Source organism: Sebastes fasciatus, chromosome 8 (genome assembly GCF_043250625.1).
Source record: "Sebastes fasciatus isolate fSebFas1 chromosome 8, fSebFas1.pri, whole genome shotgun sequence".
NCBI lineage: Eukaryota > Metazoa > Chordata > Actinopteri > Perciformes > Sebastidae > Sebastes > Sebastes fasciatus.
The window spans coordinates 28,291,312-28,316,075 of NC_133802.1; the positions used below are offsets into that span (position 1 = coordinate 28,291,312).

Consider the following 24,764-nt stretch of genomic DNA (forward strand, 5'->3'; position numbering starts at 1 on the left):
ATTAGGAAACTGAACTGTTTGTTTTGTAAATTTTTTCAATAAAGCAAAAAAAATAAAAATTATTATTATTATTATTATTGTTATTATTATTATTATTATTAATAATAATAATAATAATAATAATAATAATAATAATAATATACAAATATATACAAAAATAAATATATATATTTTTTTCACCTTGTTCTACCATTAACCACTTTATTATTTATTATTGATATGTTCTGTGATGTTCAGTTTTAACAGTTACCATTTACTTTATTTATCTGCTTTTATTGTCTTGTGAAGAACTTTGTAACAAAAAAACAACTTCCGGTGCGCCCATTCATTAAGTCATCAACAGGCGCCTACTCAGACTAGCGGGAGTTTGACTGGTTCGTAATCGACGGATGAGTTTTTGCATGTAAACAAAGTGAGTGAATAATGTTCACTGAGCCGGTTGTAGCGTTACTGCAGTCTGCGGAGACTGAGAAGAGAATAATAAACGTTATTTAAGTTAGAATGTTTTGCTTTAAAACAGATAGTTAGCTCTACGGCTACATAGCTATCGTTACTTTAGCACTAACGTTCATCACTTCCGTGTCTTCCTCTGGCTCTGTTTCACTCTGCTTCACTCTGCTTCACTCTGCTTCACTCTGCTTCACTCTGCTTCACTCTGCTTCACTCTGCTTTAGTGGTTATGTTTGTTTAAAGCCACATGAAGCACACTGACTGAGCTGGCCGTGGTTGTGTGATCGTGTTTATCATCAGGTATCGTGTCGTCATGTCGCAGAGGAAGAGGCTGTCCAACACACAGAGCACCTCTCAGAGCAAGGTGAGTTCACACCATGGATGAAGGGTTCACACGGCCAAGACAGCTTCATTGCATCTGTTTGAGCATGTTCAGTCAATAGATATATACATCTTTGGATCAGCCCCTCTTTCAGCATAAAACAGATAGATAGATAGATAGATAGTAGCTTTATTGATCCAGAGGGAAATTCAAGTTTCCAGCATCACAGTTCCATAGTGCAAAACATGTTAGTAAAAAGCAGTAAAAAAGTTAGTAGTGCAAAGTACAAAAAAATATACCAGATAAAAAAATACAAGGAGATGAAGAAAACTGTTAAAACTGAATCTAGTGCAGGGTAACAGCTGTGATACAGGACTATTAAAAAGTGCAGAACGGACTGTTAAAAGTGAGTATAGTGCAGGGTAACTCCAGTAGCTTAGTCTATGACAGTGCACTGTGTGCATTATTATCTGTCCTGCAGACCGATCTATGGTTCAGCCCCTCTTTTAAGCATTATGTAGTCATGGATAGTACAGGTGTGTGAGAACAATTTCATAAACAAACAAATAGTTCCAATGGCACCAGAGAGAACAAAGCTACGCATGCTTAATCGGTGTTATGATTAATAGGGGGTCCTTGGAAAATGTTCTCGTCTGGAAGGGGTTCCTGGCCCAAAACAGTTTGAGAACCCCTGATTTAGTCTATTAAAGGTCCCATATTATAAAAAAAAGTGAGATTTTCATGTTTTTTTATTATAAAGCAGGCTTAAGTTGTATATGAATACTGTGAAAGTATCGAAACACTCAATCCACAGGGAGATACACACAGCCCGTATTCAGAAACTCTGCATTTGAAACAAGCTGTCAGGATTTCTGCCCATTCGTGATGTCACAAATATACAATATTTAGACCCTTTACACAGATTTAAACGTAAACATTCTAAATGTGTCCCAGTGTATTCCTGGTTGCAGTGTATGTGAATGTCATCAGCTGACAGGAAGTAAACATGGACCCAAGCTGTTGCCTAGCAACGCAATTCTGTTGCAATTCTGTCAAAATGCTCTAAAACAGAGTGTTTCAGACAAGGGGAAATACAGGCATATTCAGGCTGACAGTATGAGGAAAATAAAGTGTTTTTTTAACATTGCAGCATGTAAACATGTTCTAGTAGAAACATAAAATACAAGTATGAACCTGAGCACAATATGGGACCTTTAAATGGAGTAAAAACATGAAAATAATGAACATGGTGACATCTTCAAATTGCTTGTTTTGTCTGACCAACAGTTCAAAACCCAAATATATTCTATTAACTATCATACAAAACATATATTGTGTATATATATATATTTCTAAGCTAACAATTAAACAAGGTGGTCTGTCTGGGCTACAGCAAGCTCAGTGTTCTGTTAATGATTATGACCATGGTGGTGTTGTGTTAGACAATGCGACTGGTTTCAGCTGAAGTTTTTTGCATGTAGAGGCAGTCGGGCACCTCAGTGGTTCGGGAAGAAGATGATGACACAACCTTCACTCAGCCGAGTACGTCACAGGTCCAGAAAGGGCTGGAGAAGCTCACACCTGCACAGGTCGACCAAAAGGTAAGAGAAGCACAGAAAAGTGTTATTTTAAATAATTACAAGAGTACATTTTCTCTTCCTTTTTAATGAGTTGTTCACACACCTTGTTTGTCTGTCCTGCAGACAGCTGAGGTGGTGCAGTACTTCTTGATGAAGGACCAAAAGAAGATTCCCATACGCCGAGCAGGTACAGCAGCATGCATACACCATGCGATAACAACAGTCACAAGTTCATTACCTGTCACACTGTGAGACATGGGAATAAACATTTAAATTGGCCATTTGTGGATGTGACTCAGTGTGAGCTAAGACTAAAGTTTTTGATGATAAATAGTGCAATGTATGTTTTCTGCCTTTTCAGACCTGGTGAAACACGTTGTGAAAGAGTACAGAAACATCTACCCTGAGATCATGAAGAGAGCAGCACGTACTTTTGACCAGGTCTGAGAGCATCAGTGGCAACGCTGGAATCAGCTAAACAATGTCACATTAAAATAATGTCACATTAAAACTAAAAACAAATGTCACAATGTTGTTCTTATCCACTGTTTGAAACAGGTATTTGGCCTCAAAATGATTGAAATCGATGCCAAAAATCACATGTACATACTCATCAACAAGTTGGAGACAGCTGATGGAGCCTCACCGATCACGTGAGTATCCCATATGTTTTGAATATCTCTGTCATTAACACTATTGCATCATGTCAGTATTCATATAAACTGTTTTAACCATCACAGTACGTATTTGTTGGAAAATCTTTGTTTTCCGTGTGTGTGTGTAGAAGCCCGACCAATCCAAAGATGGGTCTGCTGTTTGTGATCCTGAGTGTTATTTTCATGAAAGGAGGCGTTGTCAGAGAAAGTGAGTGACAGCTTTTAACTATTCAGTGTCCTTTTCCACGTAGGCGTCCATTACATACTCTTATTATGCTGTGTTCAGAATCAGACCAAGAGCGGGGCAAATTTTCGCCTCACTTTACTCATGCGAGTTGGACCGCCGGTATCATTTGTGTTCATTTGCGCTAGACGCACCGGAGAGGAGTAGGAGCTTGTCTCCATGGATACCAACAACTTTTCTTTTCTGCCATTTCTGTCATCATGGAAGAAACCATGGAATAATTAACAACTGTTGCTGCTTTGTACATGTTGTGGAAGTCCCAGATATGTCAGAAAATCAAACACCGTTGTGTCTATTCGCCTCTTTGCATTGACTTTGTATGTAATCGCAGCGCACGAAAAGTTCGCTTTGCTCTTGGTGTGAACACGCCATTAGTCCAGTTTTCATTTTGTTGCAAAAACACCATTTGAAAATAATTTTGTTTTGTGCTGCAGACCTGATCTGGAGCACGCTCAAGAAACTCCGTGCTGACGCCGGGTAAGGCCAGACATTTGTATGTAATACACACTGTACTGCATGTGTGTATTCTGCACCTGATTATTAATGACCTTGAATCTTTTTGTTTCTATTCATTATTCGTTATTGTGATGACGCAGAGAAAAACATGAAGAGTTCGGTGATGTAAAGAAGGTGGTCACAGATGAGTTTGTGCGTCAAAGGTAAGAATGAACAGTTAAGCCTCATTTACCTCCAGTATGTGTACATGCGCACAAGGAACCATGTTATACAGGGAATCGGCCGATACATTTACAGTCCGCGTATGCATATTTAATTTAATTTTATTCCATATATTGCATATGTCAATGACCTTATTTTGGAAGTATTACTTGGAAGTACTGTGTAGTGAGAGCAGTTTTTCCTCGCAGCACAAAATTAACAAATATTCAAATGTTCAGCAGTGGAAATGACTAAAGCTTTGTTTATACTCGCGCAAGGCCTCCACAGATGGTGCGCGAGCTACGAGCACGCACGAAGGCGATTATGCTCAACTATTTGTTGCAGTATTCTCCGAAAATGCCAGAGGGAATATATTCTGAGAAAAAGCAAGAAGTCAACGGCTGTTACTGGCAAAACGCCATAAACCAAACTCTTCAATGCTGAGGAGAAACTGTAATTAACTGTACAGTCATATCTCATATTCATGGACATACTTTATCACCTTTATACAATCTTTTTAAAGAAAGGAGTCAAGTATTAAATGTATTCTAATAAAACAAAGGTTGAAAGGTTTAATATCCTTTTAAAGATAGAGATCTCCTGCTTTTAAAACATTTATAAATAAAATTGGCCGTCTTTCTAATTCATTATTTTACTTCTTAATTTAAATTATTTGCTTTTATCTTATTGCAGCAGTCATGTCTGAAAGCCCCGAGCGCACCGGGCGCCGAGTTACAACAATTCAGAGGTGTACGACCAAGCGCTGCGACAACCTGCGGAGCCTCCGGGCTTTACGGCTTTAGTGTATTTGGTTAAAGTCCGACTTTGAATACAAGGATGTATTGCTCTTTTCTTTCATCCAGCGATAGTTTCCCTGTCTGAAGTCTTGCACATGCGTACATGTAAAAAACAATTCACAGATACATGGCCAAGAAATTGGCTTTTTACAGGACAAATCTTGCAGGGGAATCCAGGATTCTAGAAAAAAGGAGGTCAGTCTGTTTCAACACACTTACACCCAAAACAAAGGCCAGGAAGCAGTCAGTGTCTTCTAGTAATACAGTTAAAATAAAGGAGTCATGTTTCCAAAATAAGGTCTGGAGTAGGGGACACATCTGATTACTGACCTGCTGCATTTATGCAAAGATTTACGTCTCCGACGTAACCTGATTTCTCTGAGTGGTATAGTTTCTTGTGTGCATGTAAACATTCTCCTGAAATCAGGTTTCTCTACCCGAATGATTTATAAGGAATCAGATTACCTGTGTGCTCCTCCCCCACCTACTGAAGGTGTGAATACACACAGTATCTGGTTCTGAGCCTGGAGCTTTAGGCCAGGTGATAGCTCAGTCATGTAAACCGGTAGATCTGTGATAAGAAGGTCACAGGTTCAAGACCCCTGCTGGGAACACTGTATTAAACTGTATACTGGTGTGATCAGAGCCAGTGTCTGTCAGACCATAGACTCTGGTTTATACCACACCACAGATTAACAGGAGAGTGGAAGAGACCAGACCACTACAGCAGAGTGGCTGGACCAGCACTGACTCCAAACATTAATCATTATTATGTGTTGTCATGATGTTTGTCATTACAAAGGTTCTTATATATATATTTTAGGGCTGTCAAAGTTAACTTGATAATCACGCTAGTTTGCAGGGATGGCTTTCGCTGATTGGTCAAACACACACAGCGACGCTGGCACAGTTGTGTACGCGGTGTTTTCTTTCTTTCTTTTAGATCCTTTGATTTATTTAGCAGTTAATTAACTTGAATGTGCAAACGTATGTTTCACATTACACATGACAAGCTTATTGTGTGTGTAGGTACCTGGAGTACGTACGAATCCCTCACACAGAGCCAGTGGAGCATGAATTTCGATGGGGTCAACGTGCCGACGTGGAAGTGTCAAAAGCCAAAATCCTCGAGTTCATGGGTCAAGTAAGTATCTGTGTGAGATGTTAGTAAAAAGATCAGGATGTCAGTTGAGTAGGCGGTCCTTATTGTGGCCCAGGACACATTCACTACACACTGCTAAATGAGAGCACAATGAATGGGATCCGATCTCAATGCGTCTCGAGTGCGTTCACACCTGTACTTGGAGCTGTCCACTTGTGAGCCGATCACTGAGGACGCATGTTACTACCAGGTCTGAACAGGGCTTTAGTCAGTAAGCTGAGTATTTGTACCTAATGAAGATCTGTTGTTTGATCTCAGCTTCATGAACAGGAGCCTCAGAGCTGGAGCCAGCAGTACAGAGAAGCCCACTCCATCTCCAACTCCTCGCTGGCTGGCACCAGCAGCCAGAGATGACTCTTCTACTATCACCTTTCATTTATTTAAGTGTTGATGCTGAAAGAGAGGAGCTGCATCGGACAGACAAATCTACTGTTACAAAGTCTGTTTAAACTATCAATTCAAATCCTGCTCATATTACATATTGTACATACGTTCATGTTCATACTTTACCTTTTAGTCCGTGAAGTCTTGAATTCTTGATGTCTTTTTTATTAAATAATATTTAATAACACACAGTCAGGTATCCATTTTCATTTTATTGCCTGGACTTTAAAAGTTAAGTTATTTGCTCAAGTTCAGAAAATAAAATCTTTTGTAATAGATTACTACATCATTGATTGACATTGTCTTTTGATTCATTTCTCTCACGTTGCTGTTAGACAAGTTGACGTACCTCTTTGACATCTCAGTCTCTACATATTGAAGAGCTCAGGACACACAGGCACAATTGCACATGTACATATAATCAAGAGAAGAGCAGTTTGACCAAACAGAAAGCACCAGTTTACTGGTTCGACACTAGATTTTCTACCACTGACGGTAAGAAGTGAACGACTTAGATTCTAGTTTTCCGACCGAGACACTCGTCACATTGTGTGGAAAGACGTACACATTTATTTACACTGTCATGTGCTGGCATCCCTTTTTCTTTTAGATAAAGGTCCCCTGAGAAGATAGTCTTTTCTATTATTTTCTATTGCTCCCTCAGGTGACACAAATAAAGACGGGGGCCTGTAACACCGAGCGAGACGAGTAGGGCTGCACAATATATCGCTTTTTTTCATCGCAATGTCAACTTGCGTGCGATAAACACATCAGGAAAGACTGTTATATTGCACTCAGGATTTTTGAGTTAGTTGAGAGCATCAGTACAAAACTGCACTTTAAAATGTACCACTTTTTTTTATTGGTGCCTTTTGTATTCAGTTCAATTTGTTCAATAAAAGAAATTGGAAATGAAATCCTTTCTTTTTTACATTCAACAATCTTGTATTTTAGCAGAATACTGCCAGCAGCATGTTTATTTTTTTATGGTTTTCATCACTAAATGTCCTCACTGCAACGTTACAATAACCTTTTTTATTTTCTATAATATTTTTAAGACATTTAAATTTCATCAAGCTTTGTGCATCATTGTAAATATTGATATAAAAAAACTTTTTTTTTAAAAATAGGGGATTTCATAATTTTCTCTACACCCTGAAAAATGTAGACAGTAAGATGTCTTCATACACAAAAAATATATAAAATGTTATGACCGATATTGCAGTTATAATGACTTTGAAGGACATATTGCGGAAATTACATTTCTGCTAATATTGCAGATAAATGTCAGCTAGCGATGTCTGCTACGTTAGCTTTGACTCTTAGCATCTGATATACATGAATTCAACAGTCATATTAAGTTATTGTTTAAATGTTACCAAGCTGTATGGTAAGAATAAAAGATGATCATCTGCTACCTTCTGTTTCCATGGAAACCAGATTTATTTGGCGTTGATTAAAACGTATGGTATTTGTTCAGTGTCGTGGAAAGGACTCAGTAGTGTGGGACAAGAACATTGTGCTGGAACATTAAGATGATAAAATCATATAAATGATTTGTAAACAAATAAATAATTTGAATATAGTGTAAAGTAATATGCATAAGAAACAATTCCATTTGAAATGTCAGATTATAATTGAATTAGCTCATTTTACGTATCTCAACCACAGTTGTGGGACATGAAGAAAAGTGGTGTTTAAACCCAGAAAATGCTTCGTACATTTTATTAAATCACATTACTCAGAACCCATTAAAATTTGGAGGGAATCCGAATCACAGGACGGACACATGCACTATTTTTCACATTCGTTAACATTGCGAGATAGGGCATTTGGGCAAGTTGTGTGATCATATTGTATTATATTTAATAAATATTATTAAGAACTTTGCCTCTTTCCTGTGAAGGCGTAAACTCAGAGTTATCGGAGTCGTTTGAGAACCAGCTTCATGGTACCAGTTATCCAGGATCACTCAGGTGAAGCCAGGTAACCCAAAGAGAACCAGACTGAGTCAAATGTGCTTTGTGTTACAGGCCCCCAGATCTGGACCTAAGGTCCAAGTAAACCTATTTAAAAAGAACACATTGCACCAGATCCCCTCATGTATCTTAATAAAAAATGACTGATAAAAACATGTTAAAAACATGGACGGTGCATAGAATCATCATGTGTATTTGACTCATGTGAGGCACATCAAGGTATTTTTTGGGCAGTTAAAGTGCCAAATGTCCCAAAGGATTGTGGAATGTGTGGTTTACTTTGTGCACCAGTTTCATTCAGTGTTTATACCAAAGTCAACACCGTGATAACTCCACCTCCTCCCTCTTTCTCCACTGTGACAAGTAACAAAACCACATCCACCCCCCAAAAAAAAATCAGTGTGATTGTATGATGTACCTCCATGTGGATGTAGAGACATGAAAATGACTCCAACTAACAGGCCAGTTCAAGTTTAAGGAATAGTTTGGAAATACACTTATTCGCTTTCTTGTCTATACAGTACTGTAATTTATTATGTTGGTTATTCTGTACACATTACATCTATTGTACATCTGTTTGTCCAGTAGGAGGGATCCTCCGAAAGTTTTTTTGGGGGACTTTTCCCTTTTTTGAAATAAGGGTCAAAGGAGAGAAGGTGTCGTATGTAGGGCTGCAACTAACGAGTATTTTCATTGTCGATTAATCGATTAGTTGTTTGGTCTATAAAACGGTGAAAAATGAGGAGCGAACAACGTGACGCCCCGTCTCTCGAATCGCTCCGCCACGCTGCCAGAATGCATTGCACGGCTGCTTACGTAGACAATGAATGGGAACTGTGGAAAGGACGGAGGCTGTGGACACGTACCACTATCGTCACTATGAGATTGCCAGACTTTGGGAACATATTTCCAATTTTTACACTTTTGTTTTTTGTACGGATTAAACCAACCAGATATGTAAAGAGAAGTGCTTATAGGAAGATTTTATTTACCTCTGGATAGAGCCAGGCTAGCTGTTTCCCCCTACTTCCAGTCTTTGTGCTAAGCTAAGCTTACATCTCCTCGCTTCGTATTTACTGCATTGATCTTCTCATCTAAAGTCACTCAAGAAAGCGAATAAGTGTAATTCTCAAAAATATCAAACTATTCTCTAAAGTCTCATTTAGCATCGTCACTGAAAACCTCCTCTTTGCACCACTGTGACTACCAGCAGAAAACACAAATAACACAGCTGCTTACCAGTCGTCTGGATTCTCTATGACGTACCTCTGCGGATGTGGAGACAAGATAACGTGATGGTTCAGATTGACTCGCCAGTTTCAAGTTAAGAACTGGCTGAATGATTTAAAGTCGGTTAATGCGACAGTACCAGTAGTGAAGAGGAAACAGAATGACGGGATGAAAGGAGGAAGAGACAAAGACATGCAGGTGACTACGTTGGAGAATATCCATAACAGTGTTGAGCAGTAGCAGTTCATTTTTCACAGTAAAGGAAGCCTCTTCTTCATATCACGAACATCTGGCCTGAGCCTGCATTATAAAGTGCATTTACAATGGAAATAGGCTGCCATAGGAGAAATGTCTCATTTTCATTATATCACAATGATTTTCCATTTCACAACACGATAAAACGATGAACACTATGATTATCTTAAATTAAAAGAAAGGCCACTTTCCATGAGGCTGGATGGAAATGAGACCAGCTCCCTGTTCTGTTGCGTCCTCTAGATGTGGTCTGGGACCGTCTCTAATGCCTCCGCTGGCTCTCGGTCCACGTCCACGTTCTGAGAAAGAGACAGACAAAATACTTTCAGAGGCTCTAGCAGGTTCAGCTATAGAGCGAAAGTGAAAGTACTGATGTGTCATACTAGCTTGATGATGATGTTAGTCCCCATAGTAGAAATTTCATTGTAGTGAGACCACTTTTCTTAAAGTCGACCTCACTGTATAAAATGACCTGTGGTGACCTCTAGGATAATTACAGCCTCATGAAACTTTACAGCCACAAACTACAAACCTAGAGCATTCAGAGGATGGATGGCTTTCATAGGTAGATTGACAATAAAGGGGTTTCTGAGCAGTTTACACAACGGAGGTGCTCGCCATCCAATCGCCGAAAAATGCAATTCTTGCAGAAATCTCCAAATGTCAAACGTTTTTGATCCCAAATCAAAGCATGGCTTTTTCTATGGTGTTCCTTTTGTATTTTGGAGGGATTATTCATCTTTGATTTTATATTGATTTTATCAATTGATGAGCATAATAGAGCATGGGAATGGTCATCATATACTTCTATCATAATGTTCTAAGCCCTTATACACTCTCACAATTCATTTTAACTAATTAATTAATGTTTATTTCTGATTTATGACTAGAACAATTTGACACACAGCGCTGAGCAGCATCTCAAATTAATCTTCAGGTTCCCAGCTTTCAGATGATGTACACCACTTCTATGTGACATCTACTGTTGACCTGCTATCTCCCCCTAAAGAGCCCCTGTACCCCCCTAAAAAAATGACAAAAACGGTTCTATTGTGGGTCTCGGAGGGTTAATTATTACGTCCACCTACAGCAACATTAAAGGGATAGTTCAACGATCTAGTATTTGGAGTAGAGCAAAAAAAATATTCATATCTCAGAAAACTACCTGCCCCTCTCTACATGTTTGTGAATAAATGATAATAAATAAGTAAGTGAGTGAGTGAGTGAGTGAGTGAGTGAGTGAGTGAGTGAGTGAGTGAGTAAATAAATAAATAAGTAAGTAAGTAAATAAGTAAGTAAGTATTAATTACCACTGGTTTGTCTCTGTGTGTGTTGACAGCTTCGATGTTGAGGAAGACAGACTCCACTTTACAACCTGAGAGGAAAAAGACAAACAGCAGCATGAATGAGTCTGATGAAGATGTGAAGTTTTTCATGGTGCTAAAGGAAAGATGAAGAGCAGTGTTAACCCAGCAGGAGACAACAAGAGCAGCTGTGAATGTGTGAATGTGTGAGAGGACGAATGTTGAACAGAGAGACTGACCGTAGGCGACCGGGGTGAGTTTCAGGACGGTGTGAAGAGGACACTTCAGGTAGGGCAGCTCATCTGACACACAGGGACAAAGAAAAGTCAGATTTAAACGATATAGATGTGATTTGCCCGATCACATATATAATGTAGTGTAGAAAACATATTTAACTGTCGGCCCTCTGGTTGATAATTATGGAGGTTAGCATTGAAAAGTTGTGATGTGTAAAACGGTGAGACCTGAGTAGTGTTATTGTAAATAAATGTAGTTTCTCTCACGAGAAGTCTTGTCCAGGAAGTAGGCGAGCAGACATCTCATAACAGCCTGGTGACAGATGACCAGAACGTTCTCCTGCCTCTCCAGCTCCATGATGACGGGCTCCAGACGCTGGACCAAGTCCTCGTACGACTGGTGAACACACACACAGAGACAGACATGTTTAACTGTCCAACTCTACTGTGGCTCCACATTACAAACAAACACACGGTGAAAACAGGAAAATCCCCTCCTCTCTATCACTGTCTCACAATCAGCTTTCATCTACCCTTTCATTTGTTAGTACTTATTATAATATTATGTATTTCCTTTCTAGAAAGAACATCTTTTTGTTTCTACTTTTAATTATAAATGACTCACTTCAGTATAAAGTGGCGCAAAAAAAACAAAAAACCTCCAGATTCTTTGGTCCAATGTTTTGTCTCATCTTGTTGGATAAAGTTTAGAGAGAAGAAATAAGTCTCACTTGATGATGAAGCCAGAGAGAAACCTGAGGGCTTCATCAGTTTGTTCATGTTATCATCAGGACGTCTAAGTCAGGTGAATACTTTAGACGCGGTCCAAATCTTTTACAGTTCAAACACACACACACAAACGTACACATACTGGGAAATAAAATGAGGAAAACAGATTGGTTTTCTTGTTAGTCACACTCACCTCTCCTTTAGGGTAGCGGTAGCGATACTTGTCTTGGTCCCTCAGTGCAAACTCCTCTGGGTAATGCTCCTGAATCTCCTCATAGGTCATGTCCTCACAAACTCCCTGAGATAGAAAACACAGAAAAAAAACCTCTTAGGCTGTCTTTTCATACGGACTTAGAAAAAGACAACCGTGGTATTGAGAGAATCTGACTGCAGCTTCACTATAGGCTCTGTAATGATGATAGGACGGCGGCGGATGTTAGTGACATGGGTCTGCCGTGGTGAAACTACAAAGTTCTGATGAGGGACTACAAAAGACGCAGCTTCACCCGTACGTTCGTTCTGCCCTAACACGCCACATCAACATATAATAAAGGATTATCTGACCTAACAAAAAATATTACTTCATTACCAAGGTTGGAACTGAAATAAAAAAGGAATAACGTACAGGATACCCCAAAAAGTTCAGATGATAAATATTGAGTTATTTTTTTGAGTTGTGATGAAGGAGTAGAAACATTAAATGTAGATTTCTTCCTGCTCCTTTTTGGACGTAACATTTATTTATGTTGATTATTTGTGTGCTAAATGTTTACTGTTTATTTGATTTGATATTGTTGTTTTGTTTTTACATATTTGTTACATGTTCGACATAAATAAATAAATAGAAATAAAGTGAATCAAAATGGTTGTCACTGTCCGCTCATATTTATCAACAACAATCCCAACTAGTATATGACTGTCTGAAAATAATATGCAAGATAAGCGTTTGTTTTCATGAACGGCAGAATGGTGCATCGCTTTAAAAGTTGCAGCCGCAATGAATTGTGGGATGTTATTATCTCCTTTCCTTTGGTAAAGGATGGTCCAGTGTATCCTATGCTAAAGGAGATAATAGATGAAGCATTGAAGCTCCTTTCCTTAACATTTACAAACAGCTCTTATCATGGCTGCTACTGAGAGTTAGGAACCTTCCTAAGAGAAAAAGACCACAGCACATATCTCTCTTTCTCATCCTCTGATACACAAACAAGCAGGAAACAGAGTTTATAAATATTTGTGAAATTAAACAAACTATGAAGAGCAGAGTTCATGTAGTAGGTCATGCCGAGGTCATCATACAGTATGGAAACGCTGCTAACACACACTCACAGCGTCTATCTCATTGAGGGCCTTCCACTGCTCATAGGGGACTCCCAGAGCCTCGGCGGTCTGGATGGTCCTCTTCATGTGACTCGTCCACACCTTCAGGTCACTGATGCACTGCCCACGCATGTACGCCCCCAGAGCACTGGCAAACTGATGGACACACAGAGAGGACATGGGAATATAAACAGGATGTATACACAGGGAAATTGGAAAAGGAAAAAAGGGACTGACTACCCCTTTGTAAAAGGCACAAAATGGTTCAGTCCGCCCCTCAGCACTGGGATTCATCTCTAAACGCAGCCACAGCTATGAGCTGAGTGACTGCTGATGCTGCCTGGAGCACCAACGACGTACGCTAGTCATGTTGTTCGCGAACCTCGTGGTAAAGACAGTTCAACTTTGGAGTGATATTTAGCCCCTTTCCCAGAAAGACAGCATGACATGTTTGGTATCAACGGATTCATCGCAATCTCAATGTCAGAGACCAGACAGTCCTAACCTTTGCCCCGCGAGGCGACAGTCCAGAGTCTCCCCCGATGCGACCCACGAGGTTGAGCTCGCTCTCTCCGTGGCGACACAGGTAGATGGATCTCGGGGTGACGTGGATGTTCATGAGGTAGTAGACGATCCTGCTCTGAATGTGGTCCTGGACCCGGTTCACCAGGTACCTGCTGCCCACGTTGAAGATCTTGATGTAAGACAAGTTCCTGCGTAAAGACGAGAAGAGGGTTTTGTTATGATACGTAATAAGTCTGGTGCTATTCTAGATTTGACTTATTGTCGTCTTATTGAAACGACCAAATGACCATGGAACACCGGGCTGGTTTCATATTGCAGATGCCATCACCTGTCCGTGTTGTCATCCAGAGGGATGTAGGTTAACTTGTAACATTCGATCCTCTTCAGGAAGTCAGCCACAGCCTCCTCTTTGTCACAGTCCACATAGTCGGGACTGCTCAGCTTCACTTCCTGTTTAGAGACACAGAGAGAGAGACATAAAACTACAGTGCCAGCCTCCTCTAGTGTCCGACATTAGGGGACACAACATCATTTTCGGATTCATATTCTAATCATTTCTCACTTCCATCTCACAGTAACTTTAACTGAACCAAGCAGCTGAAATGAGCTTAGTGTGAAAGTGAACTGAAAACAGGAAATAAAGGGGAAACGAAAGTAAAAGATTGATAGCAGCAGGAGAGTCATTCTCCATATGGGCAAAGCATCTTATTTTGGAACAAATGTCACACCAGATTTGAGCCAAGACACACGTGACCTGGCAGCATCTGACTGGTGCTCCGAACACGGTGGGCTCGGCTCAGCTCAGTTTGTTCCACCAGCAACAAACCAGAAACACACTGGGCCTCGGTTCCGAGCAGCTCTTGGCTCATAGCAACGGCTCTCACAGTGATGCCGGAACCACAACTTCCTGTTCTAACACACACACCACACACCACACTCACACACACTGTGTTTCACTTACTTTAATATTCGCAGCGATGATTCCCGGATCATCACATATTGACTCCACAAAGAAAACCTGGACACGTGGAGAAAGAAAGAGAAGTTTTAATTTTTTAAGTTTCCATTTGTTGGTTTTATTTTGATAATATTTTTATTTAAGAAAGAGAACATTATTCACAGATATTTAACATAGAGCAATTTCACTTTCTCCCACCCCCCCACTGCCTACAAAAAATAACGTATAATAACATATCTACTCAGGGAATGATGGTTAAAAATTAAGAAGAAAGATAAAAAATTTTTTTTTTAAAATAAAAGAATAAAATAAATAAAAAATAAAAAAAGCCAACAAACACAAAATTAACAAAATAAAACATACATACAGATTAATTAATTTATGATTCATGTACATATACATGCTTTGAAATATAAACAAATAAAAAAAAATCAATATAGTATCACAAAACATTATATCGCGATATTCGATTTTTCTGATATTTTCTTACACCCCTAATTTACCATCAGTTATTACACGGCTGTGTTGAATACTCGATTCTGATTGGTAAATCACGGAGTTCTGTAATTTTTGTGTATAATAGACCGTTGCTATGTATAACAGGCCGTTGCTATGGGCGCAGCTCTGATGTCGGACTCTGGCGGACCGTTTTTGTTTCAAAATATTGATTTTCTTCAGTGAGTAGCCGTGTAATAAGCAGGATAATGTACAGCCAGCGGGTCATTCTTGTGAAAGAATCCCCTTCAGGGCGATGAGAGACCAGCATCGCCCCGTCGGGGATTCTTTCACAACAATGACCGGCTCGCTGTACATTATCCCTTACTTATTAACACTACATTCTATTGTGTAGAGCGTTAATCATGACGATTAAAATCACAGTGCCTGGCTAATTTTGGGGAAGCGTCTTAAGCCTTTCGAAAAAATAAAATACTAAAGGGTCCCATGTTGTAGGGAATTTATAGGTTTCCATTTGTAACGGAGCAAAAAATAAACAAGAACAAACCTTGTAACCGTTTTCCTTGGCGAAGCGGAGGATGACCTCTCTGCGCTCCAGGGTGGTGTTAGTGGCATCAAAAACCTGACACAGACAGATGAGATTAGTCACAGATTGTTTTTGGACTCATTAATAAGAGTACCAGAGACTTTAGGACTTCAAAAAAGGGTTTATAAGTCAAGTAAACGACTCACTAAGTAAGTCCAAATGTGACAAACTAAATACTTGTAGAGAGATATATACAACTACTGCATGTGTGACAGAAAAAAAAAGTCTTAATGTACATTTTTTTAGCATTGACTCTGAGAACTCATGAACGCAAGTTGAGTAACCTTCCCCTGATACAAGCGAAGCGTCTTATTGCTAGACATTGGGAAAGTGTTTGTGGTCCATCTTTGAACCTTTTAGTGGATTTAACGTTACATTGACGCTGCTCGCTTGCCTCGCAGCTTATTTAGCGTTTGCCGATTACAACGTTCTCCCTCAATACTGGAACAGTTTCAGAAATTGTTGTCCTCATTAGTCATGGAAAAATCCAGGATGAAAAACACCAAAGTTACTCTTTAAGGATTACAAGGTTAGATTGGACTCACCACGACCTGCCCCTGCTCTCTGGTGAAGTAGTCACACACATCTTCCAGGGCAGCGATGGCACAGGCCCTGTGCACAGAAATAGAAAGAAAAACAACATTAATAATGCAATATTCCAAAACCACAGTCCGATCTGGACACTTTCATACATATTTAATGGATTTATATTCTAAGGAGATGTGCCAAGTCACAGATTGTTGGCGGTGACATAGTTTGAAGCTGAAGGTTCGTACTTGCGTATCTTCATGGCTTCTGTGTTGTCGGGTCTAAAGAACTCGAAGCTGTTGTAGATGCGGGTGGCATCTCTTCTGTACTGGCCCACGTTGAACACTGTGAAACAAAGGAAGAGATCAAATGAAGGATAGAAAGTTTCTGCTGACATCAGAGGACTGAGGAAATAACGATAACAACCTCAAAGTTCCTCGCCACAACAAATCCACCTTGTTTATACTGGTGCGAGACACCGTGGCGCGGGCCAAGAGCATGTGTGGTTCGTTGGAGTATTCTCCTAAACGCCAGGGGGTGTACTAACTAAATATTCAGTGAGGAAGCAAGAAGTCAACAAGTGTTACCGAAAGAACGCCACAGACCAAACATGCAATTCCTCAATACCGGGGAGGAATTTTAATTAACCGTAAACTCATATCAAATATTCATGGACATACTTTATCGACTTTATACAATCCCTGTAAAGAAAGGAGTCAAATATTTGGAACAATAAATGTATTCTAATGAAAAAAAGGTCAAAAGGTTGAATATCCTGTAAACAATTTGCTTTGGCTGCAAAATATTTATTTCTAAGATCTCCTGTTTTTAAAGCATTTAAAAAACAAATTGGCCATCTTTCTAAAATCCTGAGACATATTAATAGTAAAAATGAATTAATAATTTTAATTTCTAATCAATTTTAATCATTGACTTCAGACACAAGACTGGAAACAAAGTTAGTGTCATACACGGCGAAGATGTTCAGATTGTGGAGTCATATAAATACCTTGGAACTGTGTTGGATTGTAAACTTCAGTTTCATATTAATACAGAGTCTATCGTCAAACGAGGTCAACAGAGAATCTACTTGTTGAGGACGCTGAACTCTTTTAATGTCAGCAAGAGGATCTTAACTAACTTTTATTGTTCTTTCATCAAAAGTCTTCTGACCTTTTCTTTTATTTGTTGGTTCAGTGGCTTAACCATTACAGACAAAAACAGCCTGTTACTCATTGTTAAGGTTTGCTCCAAGATTACTGGAGTCCCACAAAGAGACTTGTGTTCCCTCTGGAAGAATCAGGTGGTACAGAAGGCAAAGAATATTATCAGCAAACCACTTCATGTTCTGTCTCCTGAGTTCTCATTGATGCCTTCAGGCTGCCGTTATCAGGCACCTCTGAGGAGAACTAACCTCAGTTAACCTTACTCCAACTCTTTTATTCCTTCTGCTATCAGGTTATTAAACGCAGACAGTAGTCATTTCATGTGAGATTTTTATTGACAGTTCCCTTACATGATAACCATGTAACAATGTCTATTTATTATCTATTTGTTTTCTCTTGTTATCTATTTTATGGCTATTTATTATATTTTATTAACTTATCTGCTGTCCTTTACCGACCTCTGTTTATCAGTTTTACTGACCTGTGATTGACATAACATTTTGGATGTCTGTCTGAATGTTGTCTGTGTGTGTTTGTGATGGGGTAAGCTGTGAATTGAATTGCCCTTCTTGGGATCAATAAATTTGTCTGAATCTGAATTTAAGTTATTTCTTGGACTGTCAATCGATTAAAATATTTAATCGCGATTAATTCGCAAATTAATCGCACATCGTTAATCTGTTCAAAATGTACCTTAAAGGGAGATTTATCAAGTATTTAATACTCTTACCAACATAGGATTGGGCAAATATGCTGCTTTATGCAAATGTATGTATATATTTATCATTGGAAGAGGTCAAGGGACCCCTTTGAAAATAGCCATGACAGTTTTTCTGCGCCAAAATTTGGCGTAGGTTTGGAGCGTTATTTAGCCTCCTTCGCAACAAGCTAGTATGACATGGTTGGTACCAATAGATTTATTAGGTTTTTCTAATTTCATATAATACCAATGTCTTCACTCTAGCTTTAAAACTGCGGGCGCCTAGTTACAAAACTCCGGAGGTGTGCAACCAAGCGTCGCTTTACGCAAAATATGTGATGGCGGCATTTTTGGCTCGGCAATCCTCCGGCCGGCGACACTACGGCGAGTATAAACCTAGCTTTACCTTTAAATGTTTTTATTGGGTTTTCAAACATTTACACATTATACAGTATAATAAAAAATCAGGGCTGTCAAAGTTAACGCGATAATAACGCAAATTTGCTTTAACGCCACTAATTTCTTTAACTCAACTTGTGATTTTTAGGTTGTTCCGGGCTTTTTGTACCGGCTCAGTTTTAAAGTTAGAGTGAAGATACTGGTATCATATGAGACTAGAAAACCTAAGGAATGCATTGGTACCAACCATGTTGTACTAGCTTATCGCGATGGAGGCTAAATAACGCTCTAATACAATCTCCACTCTTTAGGAATGAATGAATGGTTTATGGTAGTGACTGAGTGTTAGTTTCTGTCATGTGATACCTTTAGTCGTGACTCCGATCCAGTTCAGGTATCTGGTGAGCTTCTTAGAGATGTATGTCTTCCCTCTCGCCGGGAGTCCCACCATCACGATCATGGTGGGGGAGTTGGTGAACTGGGGCACCGATGCTGAAACACACAAACACACACAGACTGAGTGTTAAAAACACCTGCGCTGCACTGGAAGACATGTTGATTTCCACTGAGGTTTATGTAGAAGTTCAACACCGATGGTTGAAGACCGATAAGCTGCTGCATGTAAAGTGAATTAGAAGTTGTGTTGTAAGACATCAGGACTGAGTCACACAGGAGGAGTCTGATAACTGACATTCTGGTAAGTACAGTAAACAGTCAGTGTCAACAAACAAGTAGAACAAACCAGAGATTTGCATATAAGAAACATTTCCAGGGTTGACAGTCGAGGTGAAAAAAACCTATTTCTGACCATTTAGACCAGTCCGGCTCACACGATGACAAAACTACTTTTTCATTTTGGTGGCGTTGGCCAGTTTACTGACACAATAACTAGGTTTAGAAGCATGAATGAAGTGTTTTGGTTGAGTTACTACTTTTTTCCAGACATGCAATAGAGTTGTGATGTCCCTTCAAACAGCTGTCATGATTGCACGTACAGTTTAGAGAAAGTTAAGACTGTTTGAGAAAAACTGTGAACGAGGACGTCATCTTGGGCTTTGGGAAACACTGATCAACATTTTTCACCATTTTAAAAACCAAACAACTAAACGATTAATCGAGAAAATAATTAACAGATTAATCAGCGATGAAAACAACTGTTAGCTGCAGCCCAATAACTTCTCCCCCTCACACTGTTAATCGATAAACAAAGTAATTGTTAGTTGAAGCGATGTCATGTTACATCATCTGGCACAAGAAAGAATTACATTTAATTATGTGACCGTGCTGGAGATGGTCACATTAAGTTGAAGAAAAAAAAAGTGTACACGTGGTCTGATGGTGAACTTTTGGGGTGAACTTTTGGGGTGAACGTCCCTCCGGTCTGTCCCAGAGAGGGACGCTGTGCTCTGCTCGACAGCAAAACACTAAACTAACAGTTGCTCTGAAACCGTCTGACACCTCCTTCAAAACACAAGTAGCAACTCGTCTGGCTGAAGCGAGACGAAAACAAAAGGCAGACAGTGAAGTAGTTTGTCAGGTATTGCGTGCGTGTGTGTGTGTGTGTGTGTGTATTTGTATGTGTCCGGTAGTGTGTAAGCACGTGTACTCACAGCCTCTGCGTTGGCTCAGCCGGCTTTCCATCCGTGGACCCCAGGTCTTCTTCAGAGGGTTTTGAGTGAGTGTTTTTTTTGTCTGTGACATGGCTTCAACAGGCCACTGAGTGTGTGTATAAACCCTCTGTACTGTGTGTGTGAGAGTGTAAGTGTGAGTGTTTGACAGAAGGACGAGGTAAAAGAGGAGCTCTCCAGGTGAGCAGACAGATTTTGAACTTTTATCACACGGTGTCAGCAGTGGGAGGAGTTTGAGTCATTTGTCAGTCAGCACACCTGATGGAGCGTCTCCGATTGGACAACCACGCTGGGCAGCTTCTTTGTGATCTTGCAAGATGACGTCAAATAGAGTTGTCATAATGTGTGTGTGTGTGTGTGTGTGTGGATATTTACTGTGAGAGTTCTTGTTGGTTCTTGCATGTTTGGAGCAGGGTTATTATACTCTACTAATAATATTTTTTACTATTTACCTTTGTTTTAGTTATCTGAAACTAAATAAAATGTATATCCTTAAAGAAAAACTAAACTGAAATGATATTTCCTGGTTAAAAAAACTAATTCTATTGATTTTCACTGCGAAAACAGTTATATAATACAGTTATAATGGAGGGGGCTTTCTAAACTCTGACAGAATGACCCTGCTTATGTCACAGTGATGTCACCGGGGTTATCTCTCGGCCTGGGCTTTGTTTGCCCTTTGCACATCACCCATTTAGACATGTGATTGCAGGGTAAACACAAGTGTAATTAACAGGACTGTCAATCGATTATAATAGTTAATCGTGATTAATTCCAAATTATTCACACATTTTTTTTATCTGTTCAAAATGAACCTTAAAGGGAGATTTCTTCAAGTATTTAATACTCTTATCAACATGGGAGTGGACAAATATGCTGCTTTATTCAAATTTATGTATATATTTATTTCTGGAAATCAATTAACAACACAAAACAATGATCAATATTGTTCAGAAACCCTCACAGGTACTGCATTTAGCATAAAACAACATGCTCAAATCATGATATGGCAAACTGCAGCCCAACAGGCAACAACAGCTGTCAGTGTGTCAGTGTGCTGACTTGACTATGACTTGCCCCAAACTGCATGTGATTATGATAAAGTGGGCATGTCTGTAAAGGGGAGACTCGTGGGTACCCATTGAACCCATTTTCATTCCCTTATCTTGAGGTCAGAGGTAAAGGGACCCCTTTGAAAATGGTCATGTCAGTTTTTTCCTCGCCAAAATTTAGCGCAAGTTTGGAGCGTTATTTAACCTCCTTGCCGACAAGCTAATATGACATGGTTGGTACCAATGAATTCCTCAAGTTTACTAGTTTCATATAATACTAATATCTTCCCCATGGGCGCCAGAAGTAGGGTGGCCAAGAGGTAATAAAGCATATAAACACAGAGGTGTAAACAGGAATGTAGTATGTAATAAGTAAGGGATAATGTACAGCGACCCAGTCACTATTGTGAAAGAGACCACGACAGGGCGATACTGCATCCCGATGCTCTCTCATCCCCCTGAAGGGGTTTATTTCACAACAATGACCCGCTGGCTGTACATTATCCCGCTTATTACACGGCTACTTACTTAAGAAATCAATAATTTGACACAAAAACGGTCCACTAGAGTCCGACATCAGAACTGCGCCCATAGCAACGGTCTGTTATACATAGCAACGGTCTGTTATAACAGACTGTAGAACGCTGTCATTGACCAATCAGAATCGATTATTCAACACAGCTCTGTAATAAATATCGCTATATATATATACACAGAGCGGTAAACAGGAATGTAGTATGTATATATATATCTATATATATATATATATATATACCTATATATATATATAGATATATATATATAATCTCCCCCTCACCCTTGTGGGGTGGTATCTGTGTCTTCCTCAAGCTCGGGTCCTCTACCAGATGCCTGGGAGTTTTAGGGTTCTGCGCAGTATCTTAGCTGTTCCTAGGACTGAGCTCTTCTGGACGGAGGCTTCAGATGTCATTCCTGGAATCTGCTGGAGCCACTCTCCCAGTTTGGGGGTCACAACCCCGAGTGCTCCGACTACCACGGGGACCACGTCGGCTTTGACCTTCCACATGTGTTCCAGCTGTTCTTTCAACCCTTGATACTTCTCAACCTTTTCATGTTCCTTCTTCCTGATTTTGCAGTCAGCTGGTATCACCACATCTATCACCAAGGCCCTCTTCTGCTGTTTGTCAACCACCACTATGTCCGGCTGGTTAGCCAGCAGCCGCTTGTCAGTCTGGAATCTGAAGTCCCACAGGACCTTAGCCCTGTTTTTCTAAACCACCTTCGGTGGTACGTCCTATTGGGATTTCAGACATCCTGGTCTGATGTACTATGGTAGATCCTGGCTTCTATGGCCCTTGTGCTTAGGGCCTGTTCTTGTGCTGCCATGATTAGTGCTTCTGTGCTGTCTGTCAGTCCAGTGTTTTCCAGCCATTGGTAGGTCTTCTTGATATCAGCCACTTCCTCTATCTGACGGTGGTACATGCCATTAAAGGGGCTTGTCCTTCCATGTTGTCTGCTCCTCTTCACTATCGTCAGGTTTCTGCTGTCTGAGGTATTCACTTAGCAGTTCATCATCTGGGGCCATCTTCTTGATGTACTCCTGGATTTTCGATGTTTCATCTTGGACAGTGGCTCTGACGCTCGCCAGTCCTCGGCCTCCCTCTTTCCGCTTAGTGTTTAGCCTTAGGTGCTGGACTTGGGATGAAGCCTTCCATGCATATACAGTGTATATACAGTGTATATATATATATATATATATAGAGGACCCGAGCTTGAGGAAGACAGAATCACACCCCACGAGGGTGAGAGGGATTTTTTTTATATTTATATATACACAGAGTTCTAACAGTTTGTAAAACAGTGTGTGGGGGCTATATAAAGGTAAATACTTAATGAATAGTACTTCTTCACCACTGATGTCACCACACATGACGAGGAGTTCACATTTTTCCCACGAAAAATGTTTTAATACTGAGTCATCATGCAGAGCTGCATGCAAAGGGTGTGTGTGTGACAGACAGAGAGACAGAGAGAGAGAGAGAGGGAGGGAGAGAGAGAGAGAGAGGTAGAGGTTAATCATCTGTCTCCTCTTGAAGCTGTTAAACTCAAACCTCACCTGTGCTCTCGCACCGCACGCGCCGCCGCACCGGGTGCACGCTCCTCTTGGCCTCCATTTGTCTCTCCAGGCAGCAGAGAGGCTCAGGGGACACGTGGGTCTCTCCTCGTCACTCTCTCTCTCTCTCTGTCCCAAAATAACCAGCTGGCTCCCCCGCCGAGCAGCCATGCTCTCTCTCTCTCCCTCTCTCTCTGCGGTCTACTTCCTGACTCCTGACTGACTGACCTGGCGGAGGAGGACATACCCAACACCTCCGAGACGCACCACGTCCTGCTGCACGCTGCTGCTGCAGGAGGAGGACTGTCTGTCTCTGCAGCAGGACACGCTGTCCTCTCCTCCATATGTCCCCAAACCCTCCCAGGCAGCAGCAGCAGGAAGCAGGAACCCTCTCCTCTCGGGCGTTACATAATGACGCAGCAGAGCAGAGCAGAGCACGTGTAAACTGAATGATCTGATGCATTGTTTTTCTTTGCATCCCACCACGCGCTCCTCGATCTGCTCTCTAATCAATGGGAGTGATCAACAAGAGTTTGCGTCACGAAGTCGCGCACGCGCACACAGTCCCTCTCTCACGCTGCTGCACAAATGAATGAAATAAAGAGGAAGTGTGTGTGTGTGTGCGAGTGTTTTGCATTACATAATCCAGTTAGTCAGCTGTGGTTGTGTGTACGTGTGTGTATGTGTGTGACGTCACTCACCGTGTGGCCGCTGGAACCGGAGGAGCCCCTTCCTCGCGCCCCCCTGCGGCTCGGTACAGTCTTGCGTAATCGCCGCTTCGTTCATCCTCCAAATGTGTCTTCCTGGTGGAGTGTGTGTAGCATGGACAGCCTGTCTCTCTGCTGTGTGATGGTGATTGTCGCTGCAGACTAACTTCCAGCTCGTTCAGTCAGTAGTCGCTACAATGTTGCTTCTCGCGTCCTCCGGTTTAGAATGTTGCTTCTCGTTAGAATGTAATTACTTCTCGTTTAGAATGTTGCTTCTCGTTCTCCGGTTTGTTGCTCTCCTCCGGTTTAGTATTCCTCCGGTCTCACACACACACACACACCGTCTGCGGCAGGAGAACTAGTCCTTGGTTTTAACCCCTCGGTACCTACTCTACCCTCCTTCCTGTATGACAACAACTAGTCCAACTAGTCTCTGTACTAATAGATGTTCCCATCATGCGCCACGCCTCTCCTCTCTGTCCTCTGAGGCTCTTCCTACCTCGATCACTGATGCTCCGCGTGTCTGTGTCCCATTATAGTGTAGTTCATTAGTTGGATACCGTTTAGGGATGCAATGACATTGTTACTGCAACATTTAAAGGGGCACTTCAGGAATTTCAAAAAATAAAGGTAACTTAAAGGGACTGTTTGTAATTTTCAGA

General features: G+C 40.6%; 2 protein-coding genes across 4 annotated transcripts; one reads left to right on the plus strand and one right to left on the minus strand.

Moving 5' to 3' along the window:
• Window positions 1-631: 631 nt before the first annotated feature.
• ndnl2 (necdin-like 2) lies at window positions 632-7,164 on the plus strand. The gene is made up of 10 exons (XM_074644804.1): window positions 632-814; window positions 2,254-2,373; window positions 2,476-2,539; window positions 2,714-2,793; window positions 2,911-3,005; window positions 3,137-3,216; window positions 3,687-3,729; window positions 3,849-3,911; window positions 5,736-5,850; window positions 6,127-7,164. The coding sequence occupies exons 1-10, from the start codon at window positions 764-766 to the stop codon at window positions 6,220-6,222; spliced, it is 807 nt and encodes a 268-aa protein (XP_074500905.1). The 5' UTR covers window positions 632-763; the 3' UTR covers window positions 6,223-7,164.
• A 2,074-nt stretch (window positions 7,165-9,238) lies between these two features.
• Window positions 9,239-24,528, minus strand: LOC141773115 (6-phosphofructo-2-kinase/fructose-2,6-bisphosphatase). Of its 3 annotated transcripts, none has more exons than XM_074644801.1 (14): window positions 24,097-24,528; window positions 18,990-19,115; window positions 16,607-16,703; window positions 16,376-16,442; window positions 15,792-15,866; window positions 14,792-14,848; window positions 14,159-14,280; window positions 13,811-14,018; window positions 13,315-13,461; window positions 12,179-12,283; window positions 11,524-11,653; window positions 11,260-11,322; window positions 11,027-11,091; window positions 9,239-10,015 (listed from the first exon to the last, which is right to left on the minus strand). In XM_074644801.1, exons 1-14 carry the CDS (start codon window positions 24,179-24,181, stop codon window positions 9,956-9,958), a joined length of 1,407 nt encoding a protein of 468 aa, XP_074500902.1. In that variant the 5' UTR covers window positions 24,182-24,528; the 3' UTR covers window positions 9,239-9,955. The 3 variants fall into 3 exon arrangements, with proteins under 3 accessions (XP_074500902.1, XP_074500903.1, XP_074500901.1); XM_074644802.1 differs by lacking the exon at window positions 24,097-24,528 and adding an exon at window positions 23,399-23,561 and having other exon boundaries at window positions 9,808-10,015; XM_074644800.1 differs by lacking the exon at window positions 24,097-24,528 and adding an exon at window positions 20,234-20,448 and having other exon boundaries at window positions 9,808-10,015.
• Window positions 24,529-24,764: the final 236 nt, after the last annotated feature.